Source organism: Triturus cristatus, chromosome 2_2 (genome assembly GCF_964204655.1).
Source record: "Triturus cristatus chromosome 2_2, aTriCri1.1, whole genome shotgun sequence".
Lineage (NCBI taxonomy): Eukaryota > Metazoa > Chordata > Amphibia > Caudata > Salamandridae > Triturus > Triturus cristatus.
The window spans coordinates 1,093,137,945-1,093,158,237 of record NC_140582.1 but is presented as its reverse complement, the minus strand read 5'-3'; the positions used below and the strand labels follow the sequence as shown (position 1 = coordinate 1,093,158,237).

Genomic DNA, 20,293 nt, shown 5'->3' with positions numbered 1-20,293 from the left:
GCCACTTATGGGGCTGGGCCCCAGGTGTCGCCTACTGCCTTGACTAATGTGCGATCCTTTCTGAATCTAGCGGCCGGCCCTGGTGGTTGTAGGCCCATGCTTGTAACTGATTTATTGTTTCAATAAAATTTAAAAAAAAAAAAAAAAAAAGATTCACACTAGGATCCAACACCAAGACCTAGAACATTAATTTCCATTAGATCTAGAACAGTGTACCATGAGAAGAAGAATAACCACAACTAGAATGTTTAATTAACAATTGTACTACATCACAACTAATATACCTGCATCATGAAAATGCGATATATGTAACTGTTCATTTGGAATTATAATGTTCTTTCATGGAGAAGTTTGATAACACACTTTTTCACACACTAGCACAAAGGGTGCATTCACTGATTCTTGATGACTGGTTATTATAATTTTGTTCCGCTTCTATTAATGATGAGCATGCTCTAACATTATTCAATACAACACGGGATCATGACATTTTTCTGTAAAAATGTTGGGAACAGAGTTAGTTTTTTCAGTCATAAGCATCACTCTAACATCATTTAGTAGGATTACGGGATCACGATGTTTTTCGCACTAATGTAGCGTACAGAGTCTATTCTTAGTTTTTCTTCTAAAAACGTCATTATACTGACGTAAAACCATGAAGTTCAGACACTGCTCATTGAAATGCAGAGCGCAGAGTCCGTTTTTATTGTTGCTTATTTGTTGCACAACGTCATCGCGGCGACGGTTTAAACCAGGAAACTTACTCGCGATTTTAACGTTACACGCGAATGCCGGCGCTGTCCGTAGCAGAAACTAACACGAATGCCGTTTTCGTAGGTAGTATTGATATATCTCATGGTAACTCCAAATATCGTTATTATTTGTGGATTCGTTGCATACATTAGGTAACTCGGAACTATTTTTATCACAGGCAGTTCACACACGCCGATTAAGATCACTGTTTATGGCAAGTTTTATTCTTGAAGACAGCTTTGAACCGCCCTGTTCAGTTTATCATATTCGCGCACCTTGCATCTTTACTAAGGTGAGCCATGACTTCAAGAGTGAATGATAGAGTTCTTTGTCAGTTCCAAATGACAGTAACACCCATTGAGTTTTTTTCGATTTTTAGGAATATTAAACTGGATAACTGGGAGAACTCCGCTCATTTTTACATATATAGACGGCAGGTATGTAGGAGTAGATCATAGCAATTTTCTGATTGGTTTTGATGTGGCAGAGTTATATATATATCTTCAACATTGTGTTTCTCGTCATAGTTGTTGAATCTTGTGAAGTCCAGAGTACTGGCGGTGAACAATCAGGTACTACAAAATATCCGGAATGTGCATTAATCACTTTGGTGAGGGGAGCACAGTGCACTCACAAATCACAATACTCAACATCATATCTGATCCCAAAAGTGCAGACCTTGAAATTTTCTCCTTTCTTCTTACAGCTACCCCTGACGAAGGGGCTCAGAGTCCCGAAATGCATTGGGTGTCTTAAGCCAATTTATATTTTGTTTTACACAGAAAATATGTAATTCTGTCAATCTCAGTTTGTGTATGTCAAAAATTGAAAAGGATGAAAGTATATGTATATGATAATGTATATTTCGCTTGTAAATCGTTTTGATTAAAAATCTGAATTGAATGAAAGAAAAACTTCACTTGCAGTGCAGATTGCAGTCCTAGTAATCTTTTAAGTACTAGGCCACTCACTAGGTTAATTCATATGCTATGCAGGCATATTTGCAACGCTGCACGCATAGAAAAAAAACTTCTCACTTTAATTTGCTCATTAGTGTGCGCTCACCACCCACAAATACATGTGGTTCTATTAGAGCCATATTGGCATGCCTTGCAACTGGAGCACTTAAAGAAACCTTTTCTTGCTACCAGCCTGGTTCTTGCTCTTCTGGGCTTCTTTTTACCAATGCATTGGCCATTGATGCTGTTTTTCTAGAAGTTATAGCTGGATGTTTGGGGAGTAAATCCCCAATTATTGGATCATCCAAACCTATTGGCCAATTACTTCTTATAATGGCTCGTAGCTGTTGTTCCTGTCTAGAATAAGTCAGGATGAGTCTAGTAGGTTCCTTAGATGCATCCACCACGTTACTACATGCTCCCTCAGAATTATTATTATACTGCAAGAGATCTTCCCTGGCACGCGTCCTTGATTTCAATAAAGCGGTTTCAATAGTTGATGTTTTATAACCCCTGTCCAAAAATCGCTTTTTACTTTCTATCTGCTTTATTTCCAAATCATTTTTCTCACTGCATATTCGACGTATACGAAGCATCTCCCCATATGGGATGCTTTGTATTAAATGTGGAGAATGCGCACTAGACGCATGTAACATAGTATTACCTGCTGTGTCTTTATGATACAGTGATGTAGTCAGAGTATCATTGACTATATTGACTTGTACATCCAAAAATGTGATACTCTTATCGCTAATACTGGAAGTGAAGTGCAAATTGACATCATTGACATTGATTAGTTCAATAAATTCCCGAGCTTCATTTTCTGTTCCGTGCCATATAATGAACAAATCGTCAATGAACCTGAACCATGATATAATCTTTTCCTTGTAAATATGTTCAAATTATCTTTTGAGGCCCAGCTCCTCCCACCAACCCATAAACAAACAGGCATAGCTGGGGGAGAAGCTGGCCCCCAACACTACACGCTGCATCTGTTGGAACATTTGACTTTTGAACATGAACGTCAACATATCAATTAGCATTTTGTTGTGCTGTACATATTTGAGGGGTCTATTAACCAAGAACTGCTCAACTGTTTTTAGCCCATCATGATTTCTTATACACGTATACAAAGAGGATACATCAAGTGCTATTAAATTCCACCCTTTTTGCCAATGTATACCCATGATTTTCCTGATAAAGTCACTTGTGTCCTGTACATAAGATTTAAGATTGTGGACATGCTCTTGTAAAAAGAAATCAATGTATCGTGACATGTTCTCTAATAATCCATCACATGCCGCAATGATGGGTCTTCCTGGGGGCCTGTTGATATTCTTGTGCTCTTTAGGAATAAAATATATACATGGTATAGTCGGGTGCTCTTCCTTTAAATATTTATATTCTTCAAGATTCAACAGGCCCATGCTCTTCCATGCCAGCAGTTTGTTGAAAAAGAGATCCTGAATGGCTTTAAACTTAGAGAGAACTTTTACGATAGCAATCAGTATTATTTAGTTGGGAATAGGCCTCATCCAAATATTCCTGTAAAGGCCATAGTACAATGCTCCGTCCCTTATCTGAATTCCTGATTACCACATTTTTCTCCTTTTTCGGTTTCGCTATAAGTCGGCCATATTTTCTTTCCTGATTGGACAATTTTCTTTTGTTTTTATTGATGTTGATCTTTTTCACCTGCGCCAACACTTGTTCATTAAAAACGTCCAAAGAATCCCTTGGCATGATGGGGGTACATTTAGATTTCACTGTAAATGGAGTATCTGGTTTAGAACAGACTTCTATTCCTAAAGGCACCCAATTTCCGCTGCCCCTTTCATTTGCACTTTGATTAGAAAATTAATCTGTAACCCCAGTTCATTGTTCCAATTCATGCAAGTCTTTCAATGTACCCAAATCTGCCGCTATTAAATTGAAGGCATCTGAATTATTATTTGTGGATAATCTGCTCCCCACTTGTTTCGGTTGCGTCTGAAGTTGATGGAACTTTTTTAATTTTAATTTACGTATACATTTGTAAATATCTGCCACATTTAAGTCTACTTTTGCCAGATTGATGATCGTTTTTTCATTTGATAATGCCATGGGGATCCGTGATGCATCCACTATATGTTCTTCCAGCCCCCCCACCTCCGTGCGCAAACAGGTCGCCAGTTGCTGGCATTTTCTGTCTGCTTTTCTCCTTTGCCTTCTGTTCGTCGTTTTTTGCCGGTCAGTTTCTAGGGCTTAACGTCTCCCTTTTACTCCGTCTTAAATAATCTAATTCCTCCCCAAAGTGAGTTTGATGGCGCTCTGTTTAGCACGTTCTCCTCGTCCTTCTGTTTCTGACTCACTCTCCACCGCAGAGCTCAAATCCGACACAGAAGGAACCTCCTCTTGTGGTGGATTTCGATCCATTTGGTTTTGTCCTTGCACTCGTTTAATTACGGTCGCATTTCTATACGCATCATATTTGCGGGCAAAGGTGAAAATGTGCCCGCTGGCGTAATCCTCCTTATCCCTTCGAAATTTGAAGGTCTTTCTCTGTTTTATTTTTTCCTCCTCTTTGCTTAATCTCATCACCATCTCTTCATGAAGCTTAGTTTTCTGTTGGGAATCACCCATTGTCTTTATTTCTGTATCAAGAACATCTATTTTTATCTGTAGCTCACCCCGGTCGCTTTCTGCATATTTAACTAGTATCTGGCCTAGTCATCGCGAGGAGTCCAAGTTTGTTTCCGCCTGCTCAGCCATCATCTGGGGGTTAGGTTTATCATAACTTGGGGCAATCATTATTCTTAGACCTCTGGGTATCCTGCCTTCATCCAAGTATCGCTGCAATGATTTGGACTCCCACCACTTAGCTTGCTCTTGACGCATCAATTTTTCTAATATGCGAAATTTCTCTTTTAAACTTTGTGCCCCTCCACTTGCCTCCTCACTGGCACCTCTGCTGTCGTCACGCTGCACTATTGGAGACTTCGAGAACATCTCCTCCGCTTCCGACTCTCGATCCCGTAACGCTGCGGCGGACATTTTGTGGAGCAAATGGTTGAAACTTATAAGTTCCCGTTGGACCACCTAACTCAGCTTTATGCCTTTCGTCGTACTCCTCGGGTGCACACCTGCCCACCTGCTGTTGAACTCGCAAATATCTCCCTACCTGTTCTTTTCAGCAGTCATTGCAATGCCGCCTCCTCGCTAACCGCAACTCCTCAGAGTCAGCTCCACTCGACGAGCTCAGCTCCACGCCAACCACCTTCCTCCAGGCACGTATTCCGATACAGCAGGGGGCTCCATGTTTCCGTTGCCAGAGCGTCTCCAGATCGCTTTCGGATTACCAGCTCCTTCGAAGCCTCGAGGATTGCCAGGTCCGCCGAAAGCTATGACTTTACCAACCACAGAGCCAACAAAAGTAAGTAGTGAAAGCATGCGTCAAAAGGGAGTTCGAAATCAAGGGGATTGTTCTTGAATATTAAAAGAGCAATGTATGTATGTCTGTCTGGAAGCACTTGAACAGATACAAGCATGACATATATATATATATATATATATATATATACACACATATATATATATATCACTGAAAAAACCATAGGTTTCACACATGTTATAGTTAGGGATTAGCATTTAAAAAACCTTGCAAATTCATTGAAAAAACCATAGGTTTCACACATGTTATAGTTAGGAATTAGCATTTAAAAAACCTTGCAAATTCAGTGAAAAAACCATAGGTTTCACACACGTTATAGTTAGCTGGACATTTCACTCGTAAAAAACCAATGAAATTTTCCCGTTATAGTTAGTTATGCTAACTATAACTCGCGCGCCCGCAATGCACTGCTGATGACGTCACATATTACATCACTCATGACATGGTCAGTGACATCACTCATGACATCACTGATGACATCTCAAATGACATCACTGATGACATCACTGATGACATCATCCAGTGAATGTGTGTTTTTCTGAAAATTAAATATGTTTTATATATGTATATCTCAAGGTCGATGGAAGAATAAATGGGTATATAAGTGTCTAAATGGATGATTTGTTTTTGAAAAATTGATTGTGTAACTGACTGATTAAGTGTATCTTAGTGAATACATGGCTTAGTGAGTAATGTTTAAATATGTAAATATCTGTATCAGTCTCTCACTTTCTGTATAAGTGGCTGCATGGGTTGGTGAGTAGCTACATGAGTGTCTATATAGGTTATTAGTTGGTTTTTTGAGTATCAGTGTCTATATGGTTCGGTGGGGGGTATTACGTAGTGCATAGGTGCATGAATGAGTGACTCTCTGTTTGTATGTGTTGAAGACAGCATATGTGCAGGACTGTATGGGTGGAAGAGTGTGTGCATGGGTGTGTTAGTGAGTGATAGACTGTCTCAATAGTGTCTTTATGAGTAACTACATATGTTTTAAACTAGTATATGTGACTATTGGTGTATATAAGTGAGTATATGTGAGAGTGAGAGATTGAAAGAGTTCCTGTATGAATAAGTATGTGTTTCTATAAGTGATTGTTTAAAAGACTAAGTATGTGTAAGTTTCTGTAGAAATAAGTGTGGTGGTGTGTGTATAACTGTATATGCAAGTAAATGTATGTTTCTTTCTTTTTTCATGAGTGACTATGTGTGTCAGTAACTCTGTGGATGAGTGGCATTGTGTATCAGGATGTATTGGTGTATGAGTACATATGATGTGTGAGTACACGAATGAGTGACTGTACAGGACTGTTGGTGAATGAGTGGATGTTTATGTGGTTCATAGAATTATTGAAGAGGTTGTTGTAATTGGTATTGGTATGTCCATTTTTTTGAAAATTTCAGTCTCTATTTTTGAATGTGTGTATCAAAGGTTATATTAGGGTGAGAGGAGATCTGCCACTCCATCACATGGATGATGTCATCAGTGATGTCATCAGTGATGTCATTTGAGATGTCATCAGTGATGTCATGAGTGATGTCACTGACCATGTCATGAGTGATGTAATATGTGACGTCATCAGCAGTGCATTGCGGGCGCGCGAGTTATAGTTAGCATAACTAACTATAACGGGAAAATTTCATTGGTTTTTTACGAGTGAAATGTCCAGCTAACTATAACGTGTGTGAAACCTATGGTTTTTTCACTGAATTTGCAAGGTTTTTTAAATGCTAATTCGTAACTATAACATGTGTGAAACCTATGGTTTTTTCAGTGAATTTGCAAGGTTTTTTAAATGCTAATCCCTAACTATAACATGTGTGAAACCTATGGTTTTTTCAGTGAATTTGCAAGGTTTTGTAAATGCTAATTTCTATCTATAACGTGTGTGAAACCCATGGTTTTTTCAGTGAATTTGTATGGTTTTTTAAATGCTAATTCTTACCTATAACATATGTGATTCCCATATTTTTTTTATTGATTTTGTATGATTTTTTTATTATAAATTCTTATCTTAAATGTGTGTTTTTTTTAAAAAAAAAACAAGTTTTTTTTAACTTTTTATTCTCTTAAAACACTATGTTTTTTTTAAAAAAAATATGCAATATATCAAGTTTTCTCTTTTTTTTTTCCAAACAGGTAAGATATATTAGTATAACATAGAAAATATTTTTTTTTTTTTTTTTTTTTTTTTAGTGCGCGTACGGTAAGCGTACGGTAAGCGTACGGTTTACGCAATGTTTGTAATTTATCTACTCTGTTTGCGTATAGTTACGCAATTTGCGTAGCCGCGCGTACTGTGCCTGGGGCGCGTAGGCGTGTACGCTACACGCGCACGTTACGCGTAAAGTGGCACCAATTGATGCCATTGGTGAAATCCTTCATGCAAATCCAACACCCTGACCTCATAATAGTGCACTGTGGTGGCAATGACCTAGGCACTTTGACTGGGGTAGGTCTGGAAATGCTTATGAAGGACACCTTTGCACAACTGTTTTCACTTTTCCCTAAAACTGCCTTTGTGTTTTCTACCATATGCCAAAGGCAAAAATGGAACTGGTCCAAACATTTTTGTCCGCAGATTGACAAAGCAAGAAAGCACGTCAACAAATCTGTTTCTGCTTTCCTCCGTGACTATGGTATGGGTTCCATTTACCACAACAACTTGCGTTACGACATGCAAGACATTTATAGAGGAGATGGTGTGCACTTCAATGATGAAGGGAACAGAGTCTTCCTCTTGAACCTTAGACTCTGCATCGGTACTTACTTAAAAAATCACTTCATAAACACAACGGCTCTTTTTAGAGCCCCCTAATATCTAAACACTTAAATCTGAATTTTATTTCTTTTTTTATTTTTTTTTCTACCGTACGCGTACGGTAAGCTTACCGTAAGCTTACCGTACGCGTACCCCGCGATTTTTTTTAAAAATTAATAAATGTTTTTTTTGTACTTTTCTGTCCTTCTTTGACCCCCTTTCAAATGTTAGGGGGTCTGTAACTCTCCTCCTTGCCCCCTTTTCAAGTTATCACCCTTTTTTTTTCCTGTGTGAAACACACAAAATGGCGGCCGCCGCTTCCTGGTTTCGACCGATTCGAATGTTTACTAAGATCTAACAGCCAATCAGAATCGCGCTCGCGCACGTCACCGTACGCGTACGGTAAGCTTACCGTAAGCGCACGGTAAGCGCACCGTAAGCTGCCACAGATATATATATTGATTTAAATGCTATTTTCTCAGGAACTACTGAACAGATTTACACCAGACCTACAAAAGGCACTTCCTTGACCTGAGGACAACCTCTCTGCCAAATTTCAAGTAACTCTGTTCAGCCGTTCGGGCTGTAGCTGTGTCTAAAGGTCCTATGGAAAAATGCATGGGAAAAACGCGTTTTGGGACCCCCCTTTTATCTCAGCCCCCGCTTGACGAATCCCCCCGAGACTTTCAGGGTAGGAGCGTAGCGCCCCACCTATTTTGAAAAATTCGCGAGGATTCGTCGACCGGCGCCAAAGTTATTCAAAATAGAATGTTGCGGATTTCCTATGGAAACGTGGTCCTAACTATAACTACCTACTGGCGACCGCCAGTAGGTAATATGTTTATTTACATAGTGCATCGTCTATTTTTATTGTTAAAGGGCCAGCTTTTTAAGTCGAGAAAGGCAGCAAGACTGCCGAAACGCGTCCCTCTGTTGTTTATGTGTCTAATGGAATCAGGACAATAAATGGGAGAATCCCCACGAAGACGAGTGCCTGCTTCTTAATCATAGTAGATTGGGAAACATATTTCTTACATTTCTAGCGCTAGCGGTAGCGCTATTTCTGGCAGCACGCCAGTAAAACCGCATCTGCTAAAAAACATATATATATATTGACCATCCAATCGCTCCTGTGTTGTACTTTTTACCGAAGGTCCATAAGAATAAGACTCCTGTCCCTGGTCGCCCCATAATCTCTGCACAGGGCAGTATGAATGAGAACTTATCAAAATATGTTGATTTTTTTCTGCAGCCCCATATGACTTCGCTGCCATCCTTTATCAAAGATACTACGGATTTTTTTAATAAAGTTAAGGATATCACATGGTGTTCAGACTACCTACTGGTAGTGATGGATATTGAATCCCTTTATACAAGTATTGACCATAAACATGGCAAAAAATGCTACTAAATACTGGAAAATAGGGATATCAACATGTTGAAGCATAACACTATGCTCCTAGAAATTATTGAAATATGTCTATCCACAAACTTTTTTCTTTTTTCAGAATGACTACTACCATCAGGTGCGCGGGGTGGCCATGGTGGCTTGTTTCTCCCCCAGCTACTCATGTCTCCATGTAGGTTGGTGGGAGAGCAATATCCTCATGGTCACTCACGAGCGTTGGTAGAGGCATGTAGTCCATTATTGGCGGTACATCGACGATGTATTTTTGGTTTGGAAAGGTTCTAAGGAAGATGCTATGATTTTTGTTGAAGACATTAATGTGAATGAGTTGAACCTTAAATTTACTGTGTCCATTGACAGCTCCTCTGTAGAATTTCTAGATGTCTTGGTATATATAGACAATGACAGACTCTGCACTAAGTTACATAGAAAAACAACTGCGGGGAATTCTATTCTCCATGCTACGAGTGCACATCCTCGGCATTTGATTAACAGTATACCCTATGGCGAATTCATTCGTATTCGAAGAATTTGCAGTACTGAATTGGTCTCTACTGAATGTCAGAAGGCAGCATTCATTAGATTTTTGGAAAGGGGCTATAAAGCTCATCTCTTGACCCTCGCCCTTAACAAGGCCAATAGTAAATCTAGGGAGAATTTATTGCAGCCCAGTACTAAAAACGTAACTGTGATTTCAGAACTTTTGGTACAGCCAGTACGTTTGATCACCACGTGTTGTACTCAAGAAAATGCCATCCGCAAGATTATCTATTCAGAATGGCCTATTGTCCTAACAGATAACATTCTTGGCCCCATTCTTCCTAGTCTCCCATCTATTACCTTTAGAAAGGCTCCTTCAATGAGAGATGCCCTTGTGAGACCTATGCTTGCATCCAGTACCAAAGGCACGTGGCTTTCCAGGACGGGCTTCTTTAAATGCAATTCTTGCCGAGCTTGCACTTTCGCAACTAACAGTACGCACTACAAAACAGCTTTTAGTGACAAGGAGATAGCTATCCAAGGGCATTTAACTTGCCGTACAGAATACGCTATTTACAAACTTAAGTGCACTTGTAATTTAGAATATATAGGCAGTACCAAACTTCCGGTGCATAAGCGTATTCTCCAACATGTAAGAGCTATCGTCAACAGTGATCATAATTACCCAGTTGCTAGACACTTCAAATCCATTCATGAGAATAAATTAAAGGATTTGGAGTTTACGGTCATTGGGTCAGTTGCCAACCCCGGACGGGGTGGTAATCGTGATAAGTTATTGAGGCAACAGGAGTCCCATTTTATTCTTGCTCTCGATACTAGAGTCCCCAATGGCCCTTAACATGAATGAAGATCTGCACAACTTTTTATGATTGCTGTTGTACACCAATTTTTTCGCTTTTTTAGAGTCATTGTCTGCCATATTCTGTTTTACATTTCAAATCTAGTCTTGACATGTTTTCTCATTTTGACTTGCTGCTATTGCTCTTTTTATCTGCTAAATTTATAGCGCTATTTTTGCACTGTTTGTTTACTAGCACCTTAGTTTTTAGATTTTTTACAGACTATTTATTATAGGGGTATTATATTTTTTATGTATATAGGTCATTTAACTAACTATAAAGTGTATAGAAAAGAAAAAAAAAATGTTAGACATCTTTTTATCATGAGATTTTAGCTATTTATGAAGTCCGGCAGTTTTTATTGTTGCACTGATATTGTTGAAATTTTTTGGTTTAGATTTTACCTTGACACCAATTGCTTTACCTATCGTCTTTTTTACTTTGTTGATGATTTTTAATTGGTGACAATATTAGCTTCTTAGTCTATTGTATATATACATTTTAGTCGGATACTTGCCTGTCCTAAAATATCTTTGGGGTGGTCGCATTTATCTACATGGTGTGTCTTATGTTTAGTTATATCTAGCTACCTCTTAATGGTATTTTACCCCTTAGTTGATTTTTGGTCTCATTCTTTTAGTGTCCGTAATCAGGTGTATAAATTGATATGATTTGTCAGATACATGTTATGAGTTAGTGGTGGGCATTTTTCAATGGACACTAGTCCTTGTTTTATCAGATTCTTGCACATTCAGGTACTCATTGAAGCGGTCCAAATGCACTATGTACTAATTTTGATTACCGCTTTCTTGTAACCTATTTGTATTTTCTGATATTATTTATTATTTTTTTATACACATCACCACCACGTTTTACTCAATTTAACTCTTTTTTACATCTGGCAAATTCACTATTCTGTGTTTTCTTCGCATGCTTTGAGACCCCATTTACTGATATTTTTAGTCTGTTTTCGACTTTCATTGAATTTTGGTGTTGCTCCTTATTTCGTCATCATACTGCATTGCATCAAGTGATCAAGCTCCCTGCGTGGAGTGAAACGCGTCATGGAGGACACTGGTCCTATGATTTATTGACATTTAATTCTTTGGGAGTAATAAATACCTGCTTCATCCATTCTTTGCTGATTTTTTCCGGAGGAACGAGGTCCGTACCTTCATGTTTCTGCTAAAGTGAAGAGCAGAGAAGGACTGTATATATATATATATATATATATATATACACACACATACATACATACATACACTTTCCTTGTCGATATTTTGGGCATCAATATTTTTGTAGCATGATATTTAAAACTCTCTGTGCCTGTACATCACCAGGCAGGCACATGCTCAGAGTTCATACATACCTTCACACATAGACAATAAATACAGTCCCAATCATCCAGGGATCTGTCTGTCTTATTCCTGCTGTTGTCTTGTTTTGATTGGGAGAGCGCGTTTTCACACCCAAGGAAAATTAGTAAAGACACATTAGGCCTGATTCATAAAGCAGTCGGAGACTCTAATAGGAGCAAGTTTGTTTCTTCTTCTGATGGTATTTTCAACTGCCTGCTCTCGTCCACAAACTGCTTAGGTGATGGTGGCTTATAATTTGCAAAACATTCCAGTAGTATGACTTGTAGCGCTTAACTAATGGCAAGCAGACTGTATTTGGAGACAATCCATCGTTTGTGTGAAGGGTTTGCATTTTTACCCTCCCCTCCCCCCCAACACACGTATGGAAAACACAATTTTCTTTCCCCATAGCCCTATTACACAAGGTGGGCACTTCTTTTTAATAAACAATTTTTGATTGTATGATCTTGGAGGATCATACAATCAAAAATCAAGTAAATGCGACCCCGGACCCATTTCCACCATATCAGTTCATGCTTGCGGGGCAACCCATCGCCTTCTAGATGGATGACTCCAGTTTCGCACCCCAGTCCATACCTACTTCCCATTCAGCCAGTGTGGGCCGCTCAGCAGACTTTTATTACTAGCAATATGTCCTTTGGGTATCACCGTGGCTTGTCTATGAAATATTCTCATCCCCCGGTGTTTCCTAGATCGTCCAGTCAGTGGCAGTTGGTGACATTTGAAAGTGGTGAGGCGGAAATCCAGGCAACTTTTGTGTTGAGGTATGTTAGTTAGCAAATCTTGACTGAGACAAAAACTGACAACAAACATGCAAAATAAATAAACTAATGAAGATCTATGCAAAGTGAAATTAAACGTAAGGGTGACAAATTGGTATCATTTTCAAACGCTTAGCAGCCCTCCGCATAGAATGATCTTATGATCTTTTTGACCAAGACAACAGAATGTGCTAACCTGAAAGGCAGGTCAACGGCCTTTTTTGCAGTTTTTATACAGCGCAAACTTGGCCAAGGGGCATCGGAGGACTGCACACAACCCGCCACTCCAGCTGTCTCTTCCTTCAGGCCCCCCGTCTGGGGGCGGGGGGAGCACACACTTTCTCTGGCCCTGATGACACATCGGGCATGCTGGCCTTCAGAGGCCTCCGCTCTGCCTCCCAGTGTACCGCCTGTCAGGACCACAAGCGGCACCCCCACTTTTGTCTGTCAAAGCCTAGGGCAGCCTGACTTACGAGAGCCCCCGCAGGCTTACCAACCCAAGGAAAGCTGCATCTCCCCGGGTGCGAGACGGACGTGTGCCACCCACCTCGCCTCTTCCTGGAAGCCGGCCTGTGGTAAATGCAGCCGTGGGAAGGCCCCATCCTATCTCAGGTTTAATTCAAATTTAATACTACACCCCTTCAGGGTTCCCGTGATTAACCAACCAACATCTTGCTGCCGAGCCAACAAACACGCTGCAACTGAAACGGAGGCAGGCAAATTGTCGTGTGACTGCTCTCCAGTGCCTGCACGTAAGCTGACCACCTCTTGCAACATAAAACATCAAAATGTTTATTCATCAATTCATTCAAAGCGGCCCTTCTATAATCAGCCATTTCTTGCCCGCTAAACATGCCCAGCCCACAAAACCGGGACACAAGCTGTAGAAAGGCACCGTGCACACAAACCTGATGAGAGCTTTTAGAACTCTTGCTAGCTACCCTGAGACTCGAGCCCTGCATGGATCAGGAACAGAGAATGTAAGGCTCTCAATTAAGCCGATGACGCACTTGCCTTCACAAGAAAGTCAGATACTTCACAACAACCAAGCCTCATCAGCCCTCCCTCCTAAGAACCAGATCATGTCTTGTGATCCTCAGAATATAATCAAATAAAGTACAGCAACAATGAGGGAGATATGCTTTTCATCCAGATTCTGACAGTCTGACCTTGTGATTCTTTAAATTTGCACGGCCGGCATGACGGGCGGGTGGGGGGAGGTGGGGGTGGAAATGGGTTCGTCGCGGGGGGTGTGGGGGGGGTGGAGGCGGGAGGGGTTCGTTTTTTAAATTAAAAAAATATAAAATAAAACGTAACTTACCGTCCTATGCCGCTGCCACCTAAGCTTCAGGAAGTTCTGGATCGGTCCGACTCCTGCCGTCCTGCCTTGCCCTTTTCCATCTTTTTTGCATCGTCATGGCAGCCTCCCTCCAATGGCAGCGTTGTGATTGGTGAGGCGCATCGAAGAGCGCCCCAGCTGGGCCATTTTCTCTATATAGGCTGCTGCATGCAGCAGCCTACATAGAGAAAAAGGGAGAGTGGGCGGTCCTGCTTGAGGGCCCGGGGGAGTGTCTTGCCCACTGTTGTACTTACTGACTGTTTGGTCGGCCCCAGGGCCGACCAAACAGTCAGTAAGCACAACAGTGGGCAAGACACTCCCCCCGGCCCTCGAGCAGGACCGGCCACCCCCAACCAGGCACTTCTGCTTCTCGCCGTGCGAGAAGGCAGAAACATAAAATGGTGGTTATTACCATTTGTGTTTCTGCCTTCTCGCACTGCGAGAAAGCAGTGGGGCAACGCCCACACGCCCCAATGGGGGAGCCGCCTCTGCGTCCAGTAGCCCCAAGGGAGCATGTCTGGGTAGCAGTTCAAGAGGGTAGCCCAGGGCCAAAGTCAGGGAATTAGGTATCCGTCTCCAGTAATCAGCAATTGATAGACATATGGTAAAGGTCTATGTCTGTAGTAGAGCAGCGAAAGCAGCCTGGATTGGTTAATTTCCCTACAAGCCATGATTTCAGGGGAGTAAGGCAGGAGCTGTGTAATTCAATTAGATTAGTCTCAGGCGGGATGATATGCAATTTCACGAGGGGCCACACGAGCGAGTCGCAAATCCAGGTCATCCAGGGGGCTGATCCAGCTCTCCCATTTTGCCTCAGGGAACTAAAAACATCAGGGACCTTATCAATCAGGGTAGATTATATGCACGAAATACCACCTCTATCAAGCGTACCCATCCGCCCTCTGGGCACTTCTAGAGAGAGAGAGAGAGAGAGAGAAAGTATGCACTGTTTCTAGCCATAAAGTTCTAAATTTGTGTGTCCCCAACAATTCCCATCTTAACCACACTATGAACCTCCTTTCCTTGCCCGATCACCGATTTATGCCTACAGAATGTCTGCCTAGCAATGTGCGTCTTTCTGTAGGAAGATTTCCGCCTGGGATGCGTGCACGTATATTTTGACTCCTGTAAAATCTTTCCTCATCCATGGTGCATTGTCCATAGTCTTCTTGACAGTGACTGCACCTTTACTGGCTTAATTCACAAAATCCTATCTTTTAGTTGACCTCACACACTTGCAAGCCTCCTAATCTACCAACACCAGTTTCCCTTAATCTTACTTGAAACATGTCATCTCAAGTTACCCTTTGGTTTGCACAAGCACCTTCCCTGCAATGAAAGACACACTCTGGAGTCTTTCGGTGGTGAAAGCAGGGAGCTCTTCCAGAGCCCTCTAAAGTTTCCAAAAATTCCTTTCATCATTTACAAAACGCTGTAGGATGACAAGATCACCATCTCCAAAAACCGTACTGAAAGAAAGGTTGTGAAACACAAGCATTCAATATATTAGCTTTGAACAATTTAAGCGAGAAAATCGTACAAAAAACACATGTAAAGGTTTTATGGGACAAATTGTTCTTAGAACCTTTTCTCCACAGCGCAATGTGTGGCCTATCTGCTGTAGTCTTTGGTTGCGACAGGTTCTAATAAGCTTTGAAAGAAAGATATATTTAGGAAGTATTCTTGCTATTTTTGAGGTCACTGACTAAGCGACTGTGACTCACCTACCACGATAGTGACATGCTTGTTCCTTTTCTTTAGGAAGTACTGCAGGAGCTGCCCCACGCAAGACATCGCCAAATCCTTGAAGGCGTGCGTGGCGCCATGCCACATCTCCAGCACGTTCAGTCCATCCCTCAGCCGTGACAGGGGGACAATGTCTTTGTGGCGGAACCTTCTGAAAGCATTGTCAACGAGACCTAGAAACACGAGGAATTCATCCTTAGGAATACAGGTGGTCAAGCATGTCCATGAACATGTCAATCAAATCATTACATACCAAAGGCTACTCTTTTCGGTCAACTGCGCCTCGGCACTGCACTGGGGTGTGGTGGATGACTCCATGCCGAAGCAGCTAACAGTTTAATTATAAGTTATTGATTATCACAAATGTTACTACTTGCGAAAGGTCATCGTGTACAGCACTGACATGCCAGGTTGCTGCAGCTCATCCACAGGCCTCAAAGGTGCTGCAATCTTAGCAGATTTTCTGAACAACACCAGTCAACGTAATGATTGCCTTTTGCATTCGTTAGGCATGATTGGCAAAGCCATTTGCAAGTTTAAACCTGACTTACAACTACACATGTCTCAGTTTACAACTGCAGGGCATCCACGAAAGCTGACCCTGAGGCTGCAAATCTTTTTACTCGTGAACAGGGTGATGGATCGTGATGGTGTAATACTATGTGTAGGTAAATCCCAATGAAGGAGCAGGGACGGCGCGTTCCTGATAGAGATGCCCAGGAAAAATGGGCACCCCCTATAACCGGAGAGACTTTCTAGGACTCATTCTCATCCTTGAAATGTTGGAAGATTTACTACTGTCAGGGGCAGGAGTAAATCTCAGTCCACAATATGAAAACGGCAAAAATTGGTGTTCGCAGGAATGAAAGGGGTTTCTCCCTCCAGGTGAAATAAATGATCCTTGTTTAGAAAAAAAAAAAGAGAAAAAAAAAACATTGCTAATACGAAAGTATTTCCCTGTGTGCAGTTGTGCATCATGTATAGTGGTGTATTGATATTACATTTATATAGCCACAACAAAAAAAACAACACAGTTTTCCATGACTATGCCTGTAAATATGCAACAGTTGACGTGTTGCAGGTGTAACCTGGGAAACCTTTGTGAATTCCTGACATGTCCAACTGTGTGCGAGGCTGACAGCTGCAGGTGCAATGTCACACCTTTCGTTTAGATTTGGAGCCCTTGTGTGCAACATTATCTTGGCTGCATCTGTTTGAAGAACAAGGACACGACTAAGACACCCTTGTCCTAGAGCACACTTATAGCCTGTGTATGGGTTCCACAGATGTGAGAGACACACACACCACTGAACCCCACACCCCCACAAGAGATTCTCCACTCAGGCCTACCCCCAGTCTAACCCTCCCCCCCCCACCCCCCCCCCCCCCCCCATAGCACTCTGCAGTGCATTTCGTGCCCTTGCAGGGGCACACTTGTGCATCCGTGAAATTCTGCTGAGACTTCAAGTGAATCCGGGGCTGCCATTAGGTTTGTCATTTTTAAAAAAGAACATTACTTGTTAAACTATTTAAAACTCAGTTTACGAACTATAAACTGAACAGAAACAATGAACATCACACAGTGGACAAGATGTAGGTAGTTTTTGCAGCAGAAAATAACCATTTGGGTTAAAACTGGTCTTCTAATGAGGATGTCAACCCCCGAATGTATATAAATATTAGGGAAGATTGATTGATCGGAGCGAATTATTAGCGATAACGGTAGATTGATGCTCCAGGAGTTTGCACGTCCAGCGTCCACAGAACCGGACTTCAAGCCTGCTCGAGGTGAAGAGGGAATGTTGTTCAAAGTGCCACCTGTTTTAACGAAAATATAAGTATTTTCAAATCGTGGATTTTAATGTTTTAGGGAATAAAATGTCATATTTAATACATATTGGCTCCACTTACATTCTGCTTTAAGCGAACCTTAATCATGACGTCTTATTATCCATGCAACCTTGCCATTTCATTTGCCTTAATCAATTAATCGCCAACAATCGGCGCTCTCAGCTCCCTGTATTTTAGTGTTTCTAGAAAGTCTATCGAGGGGCACGGAAAAGGGAAAAGGTTATCGGGACGGGAAGCTGGTTTAGGGTATAAAGGTTCGTATGTTACCGTTTTTGTCTACTTCTTGTAAACCATATCAAATCAAATTCAAATTAATTTTTCAGGTAAAATAAGCCATATAAATTAGAATATGTCATAAAATACTACCGTTATGTGTCAATGTTCGCTGTTATTACATCAAAGTCTCAGTGACGTACGTTTCCTTTAACAAGTTAAACAATGACAATACATCAGTTTTAAAAAGTTAATAGTCGAAGCGTGAAGAAAAAACAGAAATAGTGAAGTTTCAAGCTGAAAAAATATAAGAGGCCACGGGCATAAAAATACAAAAAATGCATTTGTTCTTGTGTAATGTAACTGATGCCCATGTAACGCGCCCCTATCCTGCAGCCACTTCGAACAGCTCGATAGCATAAAGTCGTGGCCTTCCTGCAGATCTGGTATGAGGTTTTAGAAAAAGTGGACGAAGAAACATTTACTGTAGAAATTGATCGACTCCTGGTAGGTTTACTCTTACAATGTGAGTCGATCTGTGATTTTTTGTGGAGCAATAAAAAACTCCCAGAGCTACACTTTTAAATCTCTGCAAATCGTAAACTCAAAGAAGTACATCTGCTTCACGAATCTAATAATACAAAAGTAGGCATTCGATATATCAACCTGACTTTTATTGTCTTGGAGACTATTTAAGAGCCTTACGCATCGCCATTATCTCATATATTATGTTTTATTAAAATTATGTATTCTAAGAATTCATAGCGGGCTCTTTTTGGAAAAATTGATGTATTCCTGTATATTTTTGGAGCTCAAGCGCCAAAAAATATGTGAAAACTAGGGCATTAATATTCATGTTTTACGGCCCTGGCTCAAATTATAAATCAATATAGGTTTATAGTGAACGGATTACGAGAAACTCATCCAGATGTCACGTGCCTTTGAGTTCCATGTTTATATCCAAAGCATATAAATGTTATTTTGCTGCCACCTGGTGGCAGCCTTAAGATATACATCACTTTCAGGTATGGAATTCCAACTGCGGAAAAATCTACGACGTTTATTTTGGTGTTAAAAGGGAGAGGGATGAAGATACCCATCCAGGGGCTGGATTGCACAATGTGAAACCTGGAAACATAGATATAATCCCGGCTTCACTACTTGACTTAACTGTGTAATCCTAGACAATTACTCTAATACACTGTGCATCTTTTTCCATGAGAATCCCATTTGGGAACAACTTGAAGCAATCTTTTTTTAAATATTGGCACATATTGATCACGTTACTGAACCATATATATAAAAATAGTACTGCACAATGTTAGCAAAAATGTTTTTTGAGGTTGACCATTTTTTTTCTCGCACATTTTATTTGAAATACAAACAATCACCAGTCTTTCCTTCTGGCTTCTGCATGAATTTCCATATAATTAGGGGGCATTGAGGCACCATTAAAACTAGCCCACATTGTTAAATTTTGCAACTACATGTAAACAGTTTAATACTGGAATCACTGTCAGTAATGCAAGTTAATCTCATAGCATCACTGCATTTACCTAGAGTTCTCCCCCATATTCTAAAGATTTTCTTTAATTAAATATACATATATATGCTTGAACAACAAACATATGGATAGAAAACTTGTTGGCAGACAACCCTATTTTAATGAGTCATATGGTGGCAGCCAAAAGTGTTGTGCAGCAGGGAGTTTAGTCCACTTGTCCAGTGGACAAAATAAACAGGTGAACTTGTCCTTGACCTTAAACTGTATGTCATGGTGGAAGGGAGATAGGAATTCCACACCTATATATGCCTCTCTCTCTCTTGCTCTGGGTCAAAGTCTGATGATTAAATATAAGTCCGACTGCCCGAAAATGAGTAGCTGCATAAAGAAAGCACTGTAACACAACACATTCACTCACTACAATGAAATCCACTGAAAGCACTAGTCTGAAAATTAAACTTCAGGGGTGTATTATAAAAAGTGCCCCTGGGGTGCAATGTGCATGTCCGCCCACTTTGTACACCCCGGGGCACTTTAGTATTACAGAAGGGGCCGAAGATGCTTGTGCGCCACCTTCTGTAATACAGATACAGCTGGTGCACATATAGCGCCAGCACAACCTCAAGCGGGAGTTCCCTCATTTGCATGGAGGCATGGCCTCAGGCAAATGAGGGAATCTCGTTGCTTCTGCACTGCTTTATAGACGCAGTCACAAAGGCAAAGAAGCTGTCAGGAGGCGCACTGAAAGGTGGCGCACTGTCAGTGTGCCCCTTGATGCAGCCCTCGGAAGGGGGCATGGGGGCCTTATGCACCCCCAGACATTCCCTTGCAGGCGTGTGCAGTCACAT

The 20,293-nt window shown here is 41.1% G+C and overlaps 1 protein-coding gene across 1 annotated transcript in view; it reads right to left on the bottom strand.

Moving 5' to 3' along the window:
* The window catches only part of THNSL2 (threonine synthase like 2), a 135,038-nt gene that overhangs the window by 58,306 nt on the left and 56,439 nt on the right, over window positions 1–20,293 (bottom strand). The window contains exon 3 of the mRNA XM_085642646.1: window positions 15,856–16,050. Coding sequence (XP_085498772.1) covers window positions 15,856–16,050 — 195 coding nt within the window. The remainder of the gene's footprint in view (window positions 1–15,855; window positions 16,051–20,293) is intronic.